This window comes from Ostrinia furnacalis, unplaced genomic scaffold (genome assembly GCF_004193835.3).
Source record: "Ostrinia furnacalis isolate ACB-3 unplaced genomic scaffold, ASM419383v2 OfSCF1433, whole genome shotgun sequence".
Classification (NCBI taxonomy): Eukaryota; Metazoa; Arthropoda; class Insecta; order Lepidoptera; family Crambidae; genus Ostrinia; species Ostrinia furnacalis.
Window position 1 is genome coordinate 8,240 of NW_021131672.1, and position 19,803 is coordinate 28,042.

General features: G+C 44.8%; 1 protein-coding gene across 1 annotated transcript; it reads left to right on the plus strand.

Moving 5' to 3' along the window:
* The first annotated feature begins 6,851 nt into the window (after positions 1–6,851).
* LOC114352729 (serine/threonine-protein kinase SIK2-like) lies at positions 6,852–15,738 on the plus strand. The gene is made up of 9 exons (XM_028304429.1): positions 6,852–6,987; positions 9,831–9,894; positions 10,412–10,506; positions 10,811–10,870; positions 13,130–13,261; positions 14,306–14,429; positions 15,264–15,295; positions 15,423–15,507; positions 15,581–15,738. The coding sequence occupies exons 1-9, from the start codon at positions 6,946–6,948 to the stop codon at positions 15,736–15,738; spliced, it is 792 nt and encodes a 263-aa protein (XP_028160230.1). The 5' UTR covers positions 6,852–6,945.
* Positions 15,739–19,803: the final 4,065 nt, after the last annotated feature.

Consider the following 19,803-nt stretch of genomic DNA (forward strand, 5'->3'; position numbering starts at 1 on the left):
TCACGCGTACGAAGTCGCGGGCGGCCGCTAGTATTTACATAAATGAAATTATTAATTACAATTTTCGGAAACATGAGTGTTATGAACATCGCCGGTAGCACTATAAATAGTATGAATGAAAACTTTAGGATGAAACATTTTAGGAAGAGTGATCATGCGGATTTAAAATCGTTAGGAAGAACAATTTCGGGTAAATAACTTTAGGTGAGCCAATATGGACCCGAATACGGGCGTATGACTGAGTACAGTCAAATTCAAATATGTATTTTCAAGTTAGTCTGGATTTAACTGGTTTTGGAGAGAGATTTTATCTTCGTTACCAATCGAAGTATTCTGATATAATGTGCCGATAAGTCAACTTTAAAAACCCTATGTTATTGCAACAATACGCGATTCAAAGATAACTGAAACTGAAAATCATTCGCATACTAATAAAAACCCTATGTCATTGCAACAATAATATTGATAACTGAAAATCATTCGTATATTAATTTTCTTATCATCTATCTATGTAATAATACAATACATATCCTGGTCTTTTCAAAACAGCAAAACAGAGAATATGCCACTATCTAGTTCCTTAGGCGATAAAAAATCAAACTCAAGATTACGTTTGTTGGTATCATAGTAATGCATCAAATTGCATTTTATTTCTACGTGGAATTGATAGATATTTAGTTTCTAGGTTAGATAAAATAATAGTCATATTATAGCTCCATCTTCTGATCAGTTGTTTCTTCCATCGTAATACTAGTTTACCAGAGCCAAATGAAGAATTGCCAATTTGGCTCTGGTAAACTAGTAAATAAGTTTCTCCTATCGTTCAAATTAAGATCTACCAAGATCCACCCTTACCCTACACTCCCCACGCTGGCCAGACGGGTTGGGGAGGCCTGATGGTTGCATGCTTGTCCCTTAGTAGTCTCTTACTACATCCACGGGATCTCTATGGTTTAATCATCATGGTCATTCATAGTCTCCACTCCAGTACCTCTCCAATTGACCAGAGGCAAGAGGATTTGTCCTACACTCCCCACGCTGGCCAGACGGATTGGGGAGACCTGATGTTCGCATATTTGTCCCTTAGTCGCCTCTTACGACATCCACGGGGAAAATGGGAGAGGTCCTTTTCTACTCTATCGAAAGTAATACCACCCAGGTGTAAATTACAAGAGGCTGAATCATCATCAGGTGATTTAGGTAGTCTCTAACGCAGAAGCACGTATCTCTAATTTACCAGAGGCAAGAGGATTTGTCCTACACTCCCCACGCTGGCCAGACGGGTTGGGGAGGCCTGATGATCGCATATTTGTCCCTTAGTCGTCTCTAACTACATCCACGGGATCTCCATGGTTTAATCATCATGGTCATTCATAGTCTCCACTCCAGTAGCTCTCCAATTTACCAGAGGCAAATAGAGAATTTGGCCTACACTCCCCACGCTGGCCAGACGGGTTGGGGAGGCCTGACGTTCGCATGATTGTCCCTTAGTCGTCTCTTACGGTATCCACAGAATCTGTATGGTTAAAACATAATCAGGTCATTTAGTCCACTGCAAGAGCGGTGTAAATGGAGGATTTGGCATTTTGGCCACTCCCCTTCTGGCCAGACGGGTTGGGGAGACCTGACGTTTGCATATTTGTCCCTTAGTCGCCTCTTACTACATCCACGGGATCTCTGGTTTAATCATCATGGTCATAGTCTCCACTGCAGGAGCTAAAACATAATCAGGTCATTTAGTCTACTCCAGGAGCTCTCCAATTTACGAGAGGCAAATGGAGGATTTGTCCTACACTCCCCACGCTGGCCAGACGGGTTGGGGAGGCCTGATGATCGCATATTTGTCCCTTAGTCGTCTCTTACATCATCTCTATGGTTTAATCATCATGGTCATTCATAGTCTCCACTGCAGGAGCTAAAACATAATCAGGTCATTTAGTCTACTCCAGGAGCTCTCCAATTTACCAGAGGCAAATGGTGGACTTGGCCTACTTCCCACTCTGGCCAGACGGGTTGGGGACGCGTGTATCAGTATGGTTGTCTAATCTTTTGCATTATCTGTCTGTGTTAATTCGGTTCAATTGCCATAATCTTATCGGTCAGACATAGGTGTTCGACATCACGTAATAAATGCATACACAACAAGGCTGACGTTAACGTTAGTTAATTGTCATCTGCACTGAAGGGTAGGTGATCCTTGAAATTCCTACTTTCTTCGCAATCATTTTGATGCCGGTCCAATCTTTCCAGTCTCTCCCTCGCACTATAATCCGAGCCTCTTCAAGGCGAGAGTGAATAAGCATTTAAATGGCAGATACAACCCAATCTAGCTAACTGCGCACCTCGCTGGAAAGCGACTCCCTCGCCTCCCTGGCATAAAATATATATGTATCAAAACGCAACAATTAACCTAGAAATTAGCACGGCACTAAATAAATATGTATATTCAAAACTGCCACGCGGTCTCGTGCTAGATGGGCGTCTTAAAGGCCACCTTCTATCAACGGGAGCGCGTGGTAAGTAACTTGCTTCTGAATGTATTGTAACTTCCTACTTTTTTATATTTTTAAACCGGCAGACAGCGGTGACTGAGTTTGTTGCGGCGCTTCTTCTCAGCACTTGCCAAATGTTTGTCTCGAAGCGCTGGTAGGGCAAAAAAAGAATGAGACATGTATAGGCTCCTTAAGAGCATTTGACGATTTGCAAGAACTAATTTAATTAGTCTAAACAAATAAAGAAAATTTTGATTTTTGATTTTGATTTTGATTTCACACTTACCCGCACACCTGCCCGCATTCGCTGCGTCCGCCGTACCAGAGCGGATAATTATATGACGTCGCGGGCGTCAGTACCGCAGTTAACTCGACCATCTTACCTAGACTGCTTCTCACTTAACATCAGGTGCGATTGCAGTCAAATACTTACTTTGTGCTGCATAAAAAAGATGGTTTACTTTTTCTCCGAGACTGTCTTTGCTTTGCTGGTTTAGGTTTTATGGTCAAGTTGTAAAGCTTTTTGACTGTACTATGGTATACGGGGTGTTAGGTAAATGGGTATATGAGCCAACACTAGAATTTTTTAAATTCCGATTTGTATGAAAATTTAAATAATTTAAATGAAGATATCAATTTTCTGACTTCACCATACCATTTATATGACCATGTTAACATGGGCTAGTGTCGGCTCATATACCCATTTACCTAACACCCTGTATAGGTAACAAAAACATTAATAAATAGATACATACCTAAGTAACATCTACTAGAGTGGACGAAACATATGGTACATACGCCTCACGATTCATCCGCACCACTTCCTTGTAGCTAATTTTACATATAGACACGCATAATTTAACTATAACTGTGTTTAAAATCTATCTTTAAATAACATACCTACATATTTTAAATTAAAACAAAAACTATTTTTAGAACAAATTATTTGGGCCTGCCTTACTGGTTGTAATTTATTTCCGAAATTAATTCTTTTGTGTAGATTTAATAATTTATTTATGAAACCAATGTCCTTGTTGTCTAAAGGCCTAGTTCCAAGGTTCTATCGGCCACAGTTCCAGCTTTAGATCGTTTCATCCACGAAGACGCGCCCCACTATTCTTCCGCTAATGTTTGAGTGTTATCGGTACACGCTAAATTATCCATGAGTGCACACGCACACTACAATAATGACGCTCGGATTGCTCGGATCAAACTCCCAGCACCCCGCGCTTCCCTCGTCCCGAAATTAGTGGGGCGTGTCTTCGTGGATGAAACGATCTATACCAATTTCCGATTTTTCTCTCGCTCTTATCAAATGGTGATTATTTGCGATAAAACAAGACATCATGACTAAACTATAGAGCTTATTAAAAATTCTTAGAAACTGCAGAATCAGTCTCTATTTATCTGTTTTTAAAAAGATTTTCCAATAAAATAAACGTTGATATCTTTCTGTTTCAGGTTGCAATAAAAATAATAGACAAATCTAGGTTAGACGAAGACAATTTAAAGAAGACTTTCAGAGAGATAGCCATCATGAAGAGACTGAGACACCCACATATAGTCCGATTATATCAGGTAAAGTCATAAAAAAGTCATTAATTATTAAGGTGAACCGACGATCAAAAGTTTTAACCACCTCTGTGGTCTAGTGGTAAGACCACCTGCTTCAGACGCAGAGGTCCCGGGTTCGATTCCCAGTGGGGGCAGATTTCTGTTCGGTTTGGTGGGTGGTAGGGCTTGCTCTAAGTCCGCCTGGCTAACTACCACCATCTTACCTAAGTCTGTCGCCATAACAACAATGTTAACAGCATTGTTGTGTTCCGGCGGTTAGAGGTAAGATAGCCAGTTCCTCTGTATTTGAGGATTAACCCAGTTGTTACGGATATCCCTTTTTTCTTACGATTCCTGTGATTTTGCATATATCGGCTATTTAATGCATCAAGGCAACAGGAAAAATACAAAAAAATATATTGGTCTTACGGAAACGCTGGAAAATGGTGTTTGATATACGGAACGCTAGTAATATGTACGGCCACTTGTATGAACTTAGAGATAATACCTACTCTTTGCGACTTGCGTAAGTTATTAAAGTATTTGCATAAAATATGGAACATTCATTCATAAAAAAACATTCAGAGTTAAATTTATTATTTTTCAAATTTAATTCCAGTAGTGTGAACTGTATATTATATGCCCAAAACATTTTCTGGGATCAAGGGTAATATTACATTTCTTGCAAAAACATTGCGTTTGTATCAAAGCGTGAGTTTCATAAAACCTGTGTGTTGTGACTGAATTTGAGATGTTAAAATACTTCTTCTCAGTTTATGTGGCGGAGAAAATGTCTTGGGTTTGTCAGTTGGCGCAATTTTCAATGCATTTGAAGCAACTGTAACCACACTAAATCATCTCATTTACAAACAATAATTTCTTCATATCTTCAAACATGACTGACCCTGTCTAGGGCATAATTGGCTATCTACGCTAACAGGATGCAGTCTTCTTCATCATCACTGGATGAAGAATTCTCTAGTGATTTCTACATGGGCTCTCATTTGTAATCCAGACAAATCTATTGACACTTTATTTTCATCACCATAGTTCTCTTTGGTTAAGTCACCATTACAATTTTCCGGATTTTCCGGCGGGAAAATTGTGATTTAGTTAGGGATACACTCATCTTCATTTTTCTCCAATTTTTCAATGATTTCATTTAAAGGAAAGGGCCTCGAAGGCAGGCGCTAAAACAACAAAATACCGCAGTTCATATTACTAGCGTTCCTTATACGGATCACTAAGTTTAACGTTGAATTAGTAACAGTTACTATAAAAATGTTTATAATTTTGTTATCGATTTACAAAAAGTAGGCTACAAACTTTCATATTTCGGCAAGAAATACTTTAGAATAAATACTTATCATGTTTGTATTCACCTTGAAAAAGTCATCGTAAAATTTTCGAAAACAACAAAACGCTTACTATTGAGATGTGACACCCAATGTAGAACAGAACACTACTGATGGACAAAGGGACCCCACAGGAATCGTTTAACATAAACAATGTTATCAGAAACCACCCTCATTGTTTATAATAATTTAATTTTTATGTTGATCCGTATATCAAACGCTAGTAACAAGTGGGTTAANAAGAAAATTTTGATTTTTGATTTTGATTTCGCACTTACCCGCACACCTGCCCGCATTCGCTGCGTCCGCCGTACCAGAGCGGATATGTGACGTCGCGGGCGTCAGGTCCGCAGTTAACTCAACCATCTTACCTAGACTGCATCTCACTTAACATCAGGTGCGATTGCAGTCAAATACTTACTTTGTGCTGCATAAAAACGATGGCTTACTTTTTCTCCCCGAGACTGACTTTCCTTTGCTGGTTCAAGCTTAATGGTCAAGCTGTAAAGCTTTTGACTGTACTATGGTATATAGTAATAGGTAACAAAAACATTAATAAATAGATACATACCTAAGTAACATCTACTAGAGCGGACGAAACGTATGGTACATACGCCTCACGTTTTATCCGAACCACTTCCTTGTAGCTAATTTTCATATAGACACGCATAATTTAACTATAACTGTGTTTAAATATCTATATTTAAATAACATACCTACATATTTTAAATTAAAACAAAAACTATTTTTAGAACAAATACATGTTTTGGGCCTTACCTTTCCGACATTAACTTATTTCCGAAATTAATTCTTTTGTGTAGATTTAATAATTTATTTATGAAACCAACGTGCTTGTTGTCTAAAGGCCTAGTTCCAAGGTACTATCGGCCACAGTTCCAGCTTATAGATCGTTTCATCCACGAAGACGCGCCCCACCATTCTTCCGCTAATATTTGAGTGTTATCGGTACAAATTATCCACGCATACTACAATAATGACGCTCGGATTGCTCGGATCAAACTCCCAGCACCACGCGCTTCAAAAAAATTGGTGGGGCGCGTCTTCGTGGATGAAACGATCTAAAGCCTGGTCCGTGAGCACGTAGAATTTTGTCCAATGACCCCAAGCTACCCATCCTTATCGCTCGCGCGTAATTATATTGCTGTCGCGACTGTGCGACGGGCGCCCGCAGTGAGTGTGCGAGCGCGACAGCAACATAATTACGCACGAGCGATAAGGATGGGTAGCTTGAGGTCATTGGACAGAAGTGCTCACGGACCAGGCTTTATACCCATTTCCGTTTTTTCTCTCGCTCTCATCAAATGGTGATTCTTTGCTACAAAACGAGAACATGACAAGAACTATAGAGCTTATTAAAAATTCTTAGAAACTGCAGAATCAATCTCTATTTATGTGTGTTTTTAAAAAGATTTCCTAATAAAATAATCGTTGATATTTTTCTGTTTCAGGTTGCAATAAAAATAATAGACAAATCTAGGTTAGACGAAGACAATTTAAAGAAGACTTTCAGAGAGATAGCCATCATGAAGAGACTGAGACACCCACATATAGTCCGATTATATCAGGTGAAGTCATTAATTATTTGCAATTTAGGCTTTTTAAGGTGAAGGCGGGGTCGTGCACCGCGATCTGAAGGCAGATAATTTGTTGCTAGACCGAGACATGAATATTAAGGTAAGAAGGGGCTGAGAGGTATGACAAGGAGACAGAGGGACATAATGAGGGGGGGGGGATACCCCTCTATCCCCCCCCCTCATTATGTCCCTCTGCGAGGGGACAGAGGGACATAACGAGGGGATCAGAGGAAAATAATGAAGGCTTCAGAGGGACATGACAAGACAAGGGGTACAGTGAGGCATAACAAGGGGAAAACAGGAAATAGCGAGGGGGATAACGAAGGGGGACAGAGGGGCATGACGTGGGGTGATAGATTAAAAGTCATTAATTATTTTAAGGTGAACCGACGATCAATAGTTTTAACCGCCTCTGTGGTCTAGTGGTAAGACCACCTGCTTCAGACGCAGAGGTCCCGGGTTCGATTCCCAGTGGGGGCAGATTTTTCTGTTCGGTTTGGTTGGTGGTAGGGCTTGCTCTAAGTCCGCCTGGCTAACTACCACCATCTTACCTAAGTCTGTCGCCATAACAACAATGTTAACAGCATTGTTGTGTTCCGGCGGTTAGAGGTAAGATAGCCAGTTCCTCTGTAGTTGAGGATTAAGAGTGAAGCTCGCTTCCACCTTCGGCCTGATCATCACTTACCATCAGGTGAGATACAGGCCAAGAGCTTCCTCGTTGTGGATAAAAAAAAGTGTGACCTGAGTTTCTTGCGCTGCTTCTTCTCAGCACTAGCCCATTTATTGTTCCAAAGCAGTGGTATGGTTCATACTGGGACGTGTAAAAGTGCTTTTTAAAAGGCTACTTGCAAAAATAAAATGAGTTTAGTGAGTCATAAGAACGAGAAAGAGGTCAATCGTCGAATCCAACTCGGATGGGCAGCGTTCGGGAAGCTTCGCCATATACTCACGTCCTAAATACCGCAGTGTCTCAAGTCGAAAGTATTTGACCAATGCGTGTTGCCAGTGATGATATACGGATCTGAGACGTGGTCGCTTAGGTCACCCAAAGGGCGATGGAGCGGGCTATGCTCGGAGTTTCCCTGCGTGATCGAATCAGAAATGAGGAGATCCGCAGGAGAACCAAAGTAACCAAAGTGGCATAGCTCGCAGAATTGCTAAAATCAAGTGGCAGTCGGCGGGGCACATAGCTCGCAGAGACGATGGCCGTTGGGGCAGGAAAGTTCTCGAGTGGCGACCACGGGCTGGAGGACGTAGCGTGGGCAGGCCTCCTACTAGGTGGACCGACGATCTGGTAAAGGTCGCGGGGAAGAGCCTGGATGCGGGCAGCGCAGGACCGTTCATTGTGGAAAACCTTGGGGGGGATTACTAATGTTTGGCCAAAAAACGTTTCCCAAATTATCACATCGCAAACAACGTTTCGCAAATTTTCATTTGGAAAATTCTCATTTGGCAAAACAACTTATTGCAAACTTTTAATTCGCAAATGTCGTTTTTGGCATATTATTGTTTAGCAAATTATTGTTTGGCAAAGTATGTTTTGCCAAATGTTTCATTTCGCAAAAATATTTTACAATAAACTATTTACAAAATAATTTGATTGGTGCATAGAATGGAATACAAATTAGCTTGTGGTTATTATTTTGTTTAGTGGGTAGTTAATATAAAATTAGTTCTAAATTAATTTTCATATTTCATTCTTTTTATCGAAATTTCCAAATGATTCATTAACAATAGAGGTGATTCTAGCGCTCGGCGGCCGCTACCGCGGCACGCTTCGCTCGCCTTCGCGCGTTAAGGGTCACTGTCTAACCTAACCTAACCTACTATTTTCTGCAATCTCTTTGTTTTACATAAAATTCTTGTGAAAACCATGATCATCTGCCTTATGCTTTGATTTGTGGGTAACGGTGGGTAAGTATGTGAAGTGCAGCGTTGCCAGACGTCCCGATTTTGGCGGGACGTCCCGATTTTTAAATCAAATTTAAAAGTCCCGCGCGGGACAGGTTCGGTCCCGCTTTTCGGAGAGAGACACTCACTTCACCAGACTATTGTTTGAAACGCCATATTATTCTAAAGATGTTTTTTTTATTTCGATTTGCTTTTTTTTTTCTTTTTTTATTCTAAAGACGAATTTAAAATACATTTTCTTTTGCTATCTATTGTCACGTAAACGTAATTTTAAGTCAAATAAAAAGATAAATATTTGAAAACCTTTGATTAAATACGTTTTTAGGGTTCCGTAGCCAAATGGCAAAAAACGGAACCCTTATTTTACTATGTCCCGCTTCTGACGGAAGAATCCCGCTATTTTCACTCAAAAAGTACCAAAGTCCCGACTTGGCGAAAAAAAAAACTGGCAACGCTGGTGAAGTGTCAATTTGACCAAACAAATTATTTGGGATATAATATTTGGCAAAATAAATCATTTGCTATATAAACATTTGCCAAGTAAAATTTAGCCAAATGATAATTTGACCAAATGAATTAGTTGCGAAAAGTACAGTTGCTAAAAGTTAATTTGGGAAATGAAACTTTGGCGATAAGTTGTTTGCGAAGTGAAATTTGGCGAAAAGTAATTTGGCCAAACGGAAGGATACCCCTTGGGGGAGGCCTTTGTCCAGCAGTGGACGTCATTTGGCTGAAACGAACGAGTCATAAAGGTAGCAGGAAGGCGCTGCATACAAGGCGCTACTAATCGGGCAATATGTAAATCATTGAGGGAGGCCTATGTTCGGCAGTGGACGTCTTATGGCTGAAATGATGATGATGATGATGATGAAGTACTTTAGAGATTCCTTGCTTGTGTTAATAAAATTATTAATTGTTTTCAGGTTATGGAAAGCACGCACACAATATACTTAGTAACAGAATACGCGCCGAATGGTGAAATATTTGGTATGTATTTCTTAAGCCTGGGGGCAGACCACCGACTTTTAGTCGGCCGATAGTTGGGTCGGGCTGTTGATCAGTATGGCCTAACTATCGGCCAACTAAAAGTCGGTGGTCTGCGCCTAGGCTTAGTCTAAACTAACGCTTTACAATTTTTAGATCTTAAGACAATCTGCTCAGTGAGAAGGGAATTATATTAGGGGGCGTAGTGGCGACAAGGTATACATTATGCCCTGCCATCTTATTTTGCATCTTATTGCATTGCTTTAAGATCCTAATGACTTTACAGTTTAACTTTCTGACGCTCAAACGCTAGGGGGACTCTTGGGCCTTTAGTCTACGTCTGCATTTAAATACTCATTTACTTTAATGTAGTATCATAATCATAAAAACTATTGGTAAACTCTTTTATGCTTGACATGAGCTGCTCTTATACTAGTAGACTGATACGCTAAGACAGTTACTATGTTAACCAAATAGGTTAAAATAAAATTTCTAACAAATGACCTGTTGTTGATTACAGACCACCTAGTAACGCGCGGCCGCATGCCCGAATCGGAAGCGGCGCGGGCCTTCGCCCAGATGGTAGCAGCGGTGGGCTATTGTCACGCTAGCGGCGTCGTGCACCGCGATCTGAAGGCAGAGAACTTGTTGCTAGACCGGGACATGAATATTAAGGTAAGGAGGGATAGAGGGGCTTGACAATGGGGAACAAAGGGACATAACGAGGGGAAACAGAGAAAATAACAAAGGCTACAGAGGGACAAGACAAGACAAGGGGTACAGAGTGGCATAACAAGGGGAAACAGGAAATAGCGAGGGGGACATAAGGGTACAATGAGGGGAGATATAATACATATCAAGGGAGAACAGAGAGTCTTCTCAGATGGTAGCAGCGGTAGGCTATTGCCACGCTAGCGGGGTCGTGCACCGCGATCTGAAGGCAGAGAACTTGTTGCTTGACCGGGACATGAATATTAAGGTAAGGAGGGGTAGAGAGGGATAACTAGGGGGGACAGAGGGGCATGACGAAAGGGGAACAGAGAAAATAACGAAGGATACAGAGGGACATGACAAGACAAGGGGTACAGAGAGGCATAACAAGGGGTAAACAGGAAATAGCGAGGGGGACATAAGGGTACAATGAGGGGAGATATAATGCATATCAAGGGAGAACAGAGAGTCTTCTCAGATGGTAGCAGCGGTGGGCTATTGCCACGCTAGCGGGGTCGTGCACCGCGATCTGAAGGCAGAGAACCTGCTTCTAGACTAAGACATGAATATTAAGGTAAGGAGAGGGGGACAGAGGGGCTTGACAATGGGGGGACAAAGGGACATAACGAGGGGGAACAGAGGAAAACAACGAAGGGTACAGAGGGACATGACAAGACAAGGGGTACAGAGAGGCAAAAGAAGGGGGGAACAGGAAATAGCGAGGGCTATATAGGGGAATAACGAGGGGAGACTGAGGGACACGACGTGGGGAGATAGAGAACATTCACTCAGATGGTAGCAGCGGTGGGCTATTGCCACGCTAGCGGCGTCGTGCACCGCGATCTGAAGGCAGAGAACTTGTTGCTAGACCGGGACATGAATATTAAGGTAAGGAGGGGTAGAGAGGGATAACTAGGGGGGACAGAGGGGCATGACGAAAGGGGAACAGAGAAAATAACGAAGGATACAGAGGGACATGACAAGACAAGGGGTACAGAGAGGCATAACAAGGGGTAAACAGGAAATAGCGAGGGGGACATAAGGGTACAATGAGGGGAGATATAATGCATATCAAGGGAGAACAGAGAGTCTTCTCAGATGGTAGCAGCGGTGGGCTATTGCCACGCTAGCGGGGTCGTGCACCGCGATCTGAAGGCAGAGAACTTGTTGCTAGAACAATGGGGGGACAAAGGGGTATAACGAGGGGAAACAGAAAAAATAACAAAGGGTACAGAGGGACATGACAAGACAAGGGGTACAGAGAGGCATAACAAGGGGGGAACAGGAAATAGCGAGGGGGATATAGGGGTAGAATGCATATCAAGGGGGAACAGAGAGTCTTCTCAGATGGTTGCAGCGGTGGGCTATTGCCACGCTAGCGGCGTCGTGCACCGCGATCTGAAGGCAGAGAACTTGTTGCTAGACCGGGACATGAATATTAAGGTTAGTCATTGATATAATAAATAAATAAATAAATCTTTGGACAATTTCACACAGCGCCAGCTAGCCCTAAAGTAAGCAACTTAATGCTTGTGTTATGGGTGCTAGCTTAACGGATATACTACTTATATACTTTTTTTTTTTAAATACATAAATATTATACATAGTCACACCCAGACCCGTCACAGAAATTAAAATTCATCATTTCAATTTCTGCCCGCCCGGGAATCGAACCCGGGACCTCTCGGAATAGTAGTCCGTTCTGAACCACTACACCAAACGGCCGACATAATGCTCTAATACAGGTTCATCGTCGACTCCAAGTCGGGGGGACAGAGGGCATAACGAGGGGGAATAGAGGGCATAACATGGGGGGACAGAGGACATAGCAATGGGGGAAAGAGGACATAACGAGGAGGACAAATAGGCATAAAGTGGACATAGGAGGATAGAGGGACAGGGCATAACGAGGGGGACATAAAGGCATATAGAGGGGGACAGAGAGTCTTTGATCAGATGGTAGCAGCGGTGGGATATTGCCACGCTAGCGGCGTCGTGCACCGCGATCTGAAGGCAGAGAACTTGTTGCTAGACCGGGACATGAATATTAAGGTTAGTCATTGATATAATGCTCTTATACAGGTTCATCGTCGAATCCAAGTCGGGGGGACAGAGGGGTATAACGATGTAGGACAGAGGGGCATAACGAGGGGGGACAGAGGGCATAACATGGGGGGACAGAGGACATAGCAATGGGGGAAAGAGGACATAACNGGGGGGACAGAAGAGCATAAGAGGGGGCAGAGAGCATAACTATGGACAGACAGGCATAACTAACGACGACGGGTGATAGAGGGACATGACTAGGGGTGATACAGGGGCATGACTAGGGGTGACAGAGGGACATAATAAAGGAGGACAGAAAGGCATAACTAGGGGGGTCAGAGGGGCATAACTAAGGGTAAGAGAGGGGCGTAACGAGGGGGGACAGGGGACATAATAACGAAAGCGGACAGAGAGCTTTCGCACAGATGGTGGCGCAATACCTGGCTTTATTCCTATACTAATAAGTTCCATTTCTTTCCAGCTCGCAGACTTCGGCTTCAGCAACGAGTACACAGCAGGGTCTCCACTAGCAACTTGGTGTGGGAGTCCGCCGTACGCTGCGCCGGAACTGTTTGAAGGACGGCAGTATGACGGGCCTAAGGCGGATATATGGGTGAGGATTTATTACTTCTTTAGTAGTATGGGCGCCTGGTACCTGTCTAAGTAAAAAACTTAGTCTAAGACATTTAATATGGGTGAGAACTCCTGGAATGTTATGGGTGCCTGATTTTTTTTTTAATTGCCAACGGATATATGGGTGAAAACTCCTCAACTGTTATGGGTGCCTGGTACTTTTACACCCTTGGCGCCACACATTCGCCAGTTGGCGCCATACATTCGTCAGTTGGCGCCACACATTCGCCAATTGGCGCCACTGTACGGTTCTGTCACTCGACATTGCACAGTGGCGCCAACTGGTGAACTGGTGATGCTAACAAAGATGACTGAGTTCTTCCGCCACTTTTTTTTTTTTTTTTAATATTTCTTCAGTTTAGACCACAAGTGGCACTTATGAACGTCAATAGAAAATAATAAAAAAAGAAAAAGGTAGCCCTTATGGGGCACTTTACATGTCTCCTTATTAGTTATCTTTTGGGCCCTACCAGCGCTTCGAGACAAACATATGGCATACTTCTTCTCAGCACCAGCCCATAATGTTGTCCCGAAGTGGTGGTAGGGCAAGCTATATTTGGGACGTGTATGAGTGCCCTAAAGAGTTTGTTTTTGATTGTCCTACCTCTTCAGCGCTCACTAGTTGGCGCCACACATTACATTTCCTAACATTCCACTGTGCGTACGTGTACGGGTGTTGTTCCGGTCAACAACATGTGGCAAGATGTTTGTAAAGATGTACAAAAACTATGTGTGGAAGATAATTCACTAGCTTTCCGCCCGCGGCTTCGCCCGCGTGGAATTTTGTCTGTCACAGAAAAACTTTATCGCGCGCGTCCCTGTTTCAAAAACCGGGATAAAAACTATCCTATGTTCTTTCCCGGGACTCAAACTATCTCTATGCCAAATTTCATCAAAATCGGTTGCGAGGTTTAAGCGGGAAAGCGTAACAGACAGACAGAGTTACTTTCGCATTTATATTAGTTGGGATTAAGCAACATTTGTGCATTTGTAAAGTGTCAAACTTTTTCTGTTTTTCTTGCAGTCACTAGGTGTGGTTCTGTACGTGCTAGTGTGCGGCGCACTTCCGTTTGACGGCGGCACACTACACGAGTTACGCAGTGTAGTGTTAGCGGGCAAGTTCCGGATACCATACTTCATGTCGCAGGGTGAGTGGAAATGCTCCTTGAACATCATATTTATCGTTCGTTTGTTCGTTCGTTTCAGCCGAAAGACGTCCACTGTTGGACAAAGGCCTCCCCCAAGGTTTTTGGGTTACCGGTCCTGCGCCGCCCGCATCCAGGGAACTCTCGTGATCTTCACCAGATCGTCGGTCCACCTAGTAGAAAGCCTGCCCACGTCTTCCGGCTCGTGGTCGCAATTCGAGAATTTTTCTGCCCCAGCGACCATCAGCTCTACGAGCTATGTGCCCCGCCCACTGCCACTTGATTTTAGCGATTCTGCGGGCTATGTTTGTCACTCAAGTTCTCCTTCGGATCTCCTCATTTCTGATTCGATCACGCTGGAAAACTCCATAACATTATATGTAGTAACAGTAGTATTTACATAATTTCTGGTGTATTCAATTTTGATCACCTGGATTTGATTTCCCATGTGATCAATGTGGACTCCAAGCAACACTGGTATCCTTCGGTCACCATGGATAAGAAGCTCACTTTGATTACCTAGGCGATCTTATCCATGGATGATCAAAGGACACCAAAGTATCGTCTGGAGTCCACTGTGATCACCTAGCTGAACAAAGTGGAATAAACATAATTTCTAAAGCCCGGTCTGTGAGCACGTAGAATTTTGTCCAATGACCCCAAGCTACCCATCCTTATCGCTCGCGCGTAATTATTTCTGTCGCGACTGTGCGACGAGCGCCCGCAGTGAGTGTGCGAGCGCGACAGCAACAGGATAAGGATGGGTAGCTTGGGGTCATTGGACAAAATTCTACGTGTTCGCAGACCAGACTATAACTTGTAATTCTCTTGGTACAGAATGCGAGCACCTAATCCGTCACATGCTGGTGGTAGACGCCGACAAGCGGCTGTCGCTGCGGGGCGTGGCGCGCCACCGCTGGCTGGCCGCGCACACAGAACACGCCACGCAACCAGGTCAGTGCCACGACACAGCAGGGCTAGTGCCACGACACGGTGGTAGACGCCGACAAGCGGCTGTCGCTGCGGGGCGTGGCGCGCCACCGCTGGCTGGCCGCGCACACAGAACACGCCACGCAACCAGGTCAGTGCCACGACACAGCAGGGCTGGTGCCACGACACAGCAGGACTAGTGCCACGACACAACTTGCCGGTAGTAGACGCCGACAAGCGGCTGTCGCTGCGGGGCGTGGCGCGCCACCGCTGGCTGGCCGCGCACACAGAACACGCCACGCAACCAGGTCAGTGCCACGACACAGCCGCTACCAGCGCCACGACACAGCCACTACCAGCGCCACGACACAGCCATTACTAGCGTCATTCACAGCCAGTAAAAGTGCCACGACAACCAGTACTAGTGCCACGACACAGCCGCTACCAGCGCCACGACACAGCCACTACTAGCGCCATTCACAGCCAGTAAAAGTGCCACGACAACCAGTACTAGTGCCACGATACTGCCAGGTCAATAGTGCCATGACACAGCCAGCACTAGTGCCACGACACAACCACTATTAGCGCCACGACACAGCCACTACTAGTGCCACGACACAGCCACTACTAGTGCCACGACACAGCCACTACTAGCGCCACGACACAGCCACTACTAGCATCATGACACAGCCAATACTAGCGCCATTCACAGCCAATACCAGCGCCATTCACAGCCTATACTAGTGCCACGACACAGCCACTACTAGTGCCACGACACAGCCACTACTAGCGCCACGACACAGCCAGTACTAGAGCCATTCACAGCCACTACTAGCGCCATTCACAGCCAATGCTAGCGCCATTCACAGCCACTACTAGTGCCACGACACAGCCAGCACTGGTGTACACAGTGCGAGCACTCGTCACATGCAGGTCTAGTGCCACGACACAACATGTTGGTAGTAGACGCCGACAAACGACAGTCGTGTGGCGTGGCGCGCCACCGCTGGCTGGCCGCGCACACAGAACACGCAACACAACCAGGTCAGTAGTGTCACGACGAGATGTAAATTGACTGAAGCTGACCGGTCACGACGGTCTAAAACGGTCAAATGCAGTCAATTTACAACAACTCACAACTCAATATTACTGTACAGTTACAGTTTATGACTTGTTTTTGACCGTTTTTAACCAATTTGACCGTAAATGACGCTCAGTCAAATTCAGCCGCTTTAGTCATTTTCAACAGTAGCCATGACACAGCTAGGGCTAGTGCCACGACACAGCAGGGCTAGTGCCACGACACAGCCAGGGCTAGTGCCACGACACATCCAGGGCTAGTGTGATGGGTTATAGGTNCTTTCTAATTACTCCAAAACTATTAAATTTCGGATTTTTTTAAATATCACGTGAGATTAGGGGGTGGGGGAGGGGGTCAGGCAAAATCTCACCAAATCTCGCCAAGGGGGGCGGGGGGGGTTGAAAAATAGCCAAAATTGTGTCACGTAATTTATGGACGCCCCCTAACGAGGGGGAACAGAGGGCATAACATGGGGGGACAGAGGACATAGCAAGGGGGGAAAGAGGACATAATGAGGAGGACAAAGAGGCATAAAGTGGGCATATGAGGAGGATAGAGGGACAAGGCATAACGAGGGGGACAGAGAGTCTTTGCTCTGATGGTAGCAGCGGTGGGCTATTGCCACGCTAGCGGCGTCGTGCACCGCGATCTGAAGGCAGAGAACTTGTTGCTAGACCGGGACATGAATATTAAGGTAAGGAGGGGGATAGAGGGGCTTGACAATGGGGGGACAAAGGGGTATAACGAGGGGAAACAGAGAAAATAACAAAGGGTACAGAGGGACATGACAAGACAAGGGGTACAGAGAGGCATAACAAGGGGTAAACAGGAAATAGCGAGGGGGACATAAGGGTACAATGAGGGGAGATATAATACATATCAAGGGAGAACAGAGAGTCTTCTCAGATGGTAGCAGCGGTAGGCTATTGCCACGCTAGCGGGGTCGTGCACCGCGATCTGAAGGCAGAGAACTTGTTGCTTGACCGGGACATGAATATTAAGGTAAGGAGGGATAGAGGGGCTTGACAATGGGGGGACAAAGGGACATAACGAGGGGAAACAGGAAAATAACGAAGGGTACAGAGGGACATGACAAGACAAGGGGTACAGAGAGGCATAACAAGGGGGGAACAGGAAATAGCGAGGGGGATATAGGGGTAGAATGCATATCAAGGGGGAACAGAGAGTCTTCTCAGATGGTAGCAGCGGTGGGCTATTGCCACGCTAGCGGCGTCGTGCACCGCGATCTGAAGGCAGAGAACTTGTTGCTAGACCGGGACATGAATATTAAGGTTAGTCATTGATATAATGCTCTTATACAGGTTCATCGTCGAATCCAAGTCGGGGGGACAGAGGGGTATAACGATGTAGGACAGAGGGGCATAACGAGGGGGGACAGAGGGCATAACATGGGGGGACAGAGGACATAGCAATGGGGGAAAGAGGACATAACGAGGAGGACAAATAGGCATAAAGTGGACATAGGAGGATAGAGGGACAGGGCATAACGAGGGGGACATAAAGGCATATAGAGGGGGACAGAGAGTCTTTGCTCAGATGGTAGCAGCGGTGGGCTATTGCCACGCTAGCGGCGTCGTGCACCGCGATCTGAAGGCAGAGAACTTGTTGCTAGACCGGGACATGAATATTAAGGTTAGTCATTGATATAATGCTCTTATACAGGTTCATCGTCGAATCCAAGTCGGGGGGACAGAGGGGTATAACGATGTAGGACAGAGGGGCATAACGAGGGGGGACAGAGGGCATAACATGGGGGGACAGAGGACATAGCAATGGGGGAAAGAGGACATAACGAGGAGGACAAATAGGCATAAAGTGGACATAGGAGGATAGAGGGACAGGGCATAACGAGAGGGACATAAGGGCATAAAGAGGGGGACAGAGAGCCTTCGCTCAGATGGTAGCAGCGGTGGGCGATTGCCACGCTAGCGGGGTCGTGCACCGCGATCTGAAGGCAGAGAACTTGTTGCTAGACCGAGACATGAATATTAAGGTAAGGAGGGGTAGAGGGGCTTGACAAAGGGGTATAACAAGGGGGGACAGATGCTCATAACGAAAGGGGACAGAGAGCCATAATGATGGGGGACAAAAGGGCATTATGAGGGAGGACAGAAGGCAGCTGCCTCAAATGGTACGCAGCGCGCTTTTGCTCTGATGGTGGCCTCTCCACTCACATAGCCATAAGCGTAATACAGAGTAGGTATAGAACTCGTTTTATTCGAATCGAGGCGTTATTCCTATACTAATAAAGTCTATTCTCCCCCAGCTCGCAGACTTCGGATTCAGCAACGAGTACACAGAGGGATCGCATTTGCCTCTCCTGCAGTGGAGACTTAATAAATCACCTGATGATGACAATGTTTTGCCATTCTAGCCGTTATTCCCACTAGCAGAAAGCCCCTCCAACTGGCAGACTTGCCCTGAAGATTATGATGTTCTACCATTATTATAGCCGTTATTCCTGTACTAATAAGGTCCACTTTCCAGCTCGCAGACTTCGGATTCAGCAACGAGTACACAGCAGGGTCTCCACTAGCAACTTGGTGTGGGAGTCCGCCGTATGCTGCGCCGGAACTGTTTGAGGGACGGCAGTATGACGGGCCTAAGGCCGATATATGGGTGAGGATTTATTACTCCTTTAGCAGTATTGGCGCCTGGTACTTTTCTAGCCAAAATATTTGTCGTTTGTATGTGTTTAGGTGCTTGTCTAAATCAAAAATCCTTCCGGATATATGGAAGTGTTATGGGTGCTTGGTACTTTTACACCCTTGGCGCCACATATTTAGCAGTTGGCGCCATACATTCGGTAGTTAGCGCCACACACGCCAGTTGGCGCCACACATTTGCCAATTGGCGCCACTGTCGAGTACGGTCATGTCACTCTCGGCACAACACAATGGCGCCAATTAGCGAATGTGTGGCGCTAACTTCGCAATTGAGGAAACCCTCCCGTATTAAGAAATTACTTTACCACTGTTCATATTTAAGCCGGGTCCAGACGGGTGTAATGTAATCAACCGTGTAAAGTACCTAACACGAATTCTACTTGTGGACGCCATTACATGTAAAGTGCTATTGTCATTAAGGATGATGGGCACAAATGTATGGAAAGTGGTACCCGCTCCAATAGCCAGAACCAATATATATTTTAAAAGGCCTTTAGACGTAGGTAAATGTCTGCTATGGGGCCAGATCTAATTCACGTTTTGAAAGCAGTAATTCCACTAAGTATTATAATGAAAGTATAACACAATCATCCATGTATACGAGTATGTATTATGACTACAATCTATTAATATAACTAAAAAAAGCATTGAAAAGGAAAGGATTATACCTACGATGAAC

Excerpts from the sequence above, each read along its gene's own strand:
- LOC114352729 (XM_028304429.1), top strand. The coding sequence starts at position 6,946 with ATGAAGAGACTGAGACACCCACATATAGTCCGATTATATCAG. Across the intron at positions 10,871-13,129 it reads ACCGGGACATGAATATTAAG|CTCGCAGACTTCGGCTTCAG; the intron begins GTAAGGAGGGGT and ends ATTTCTTTCCAG. Across the intron at positions 13,262-14,305 it reads GGCCTAAGGCGGATATATGG|TCACTAGGTGTGGTTCTGTA; the intron begins GTGAGGATTTAT and ends TTTTTCTTGCAG.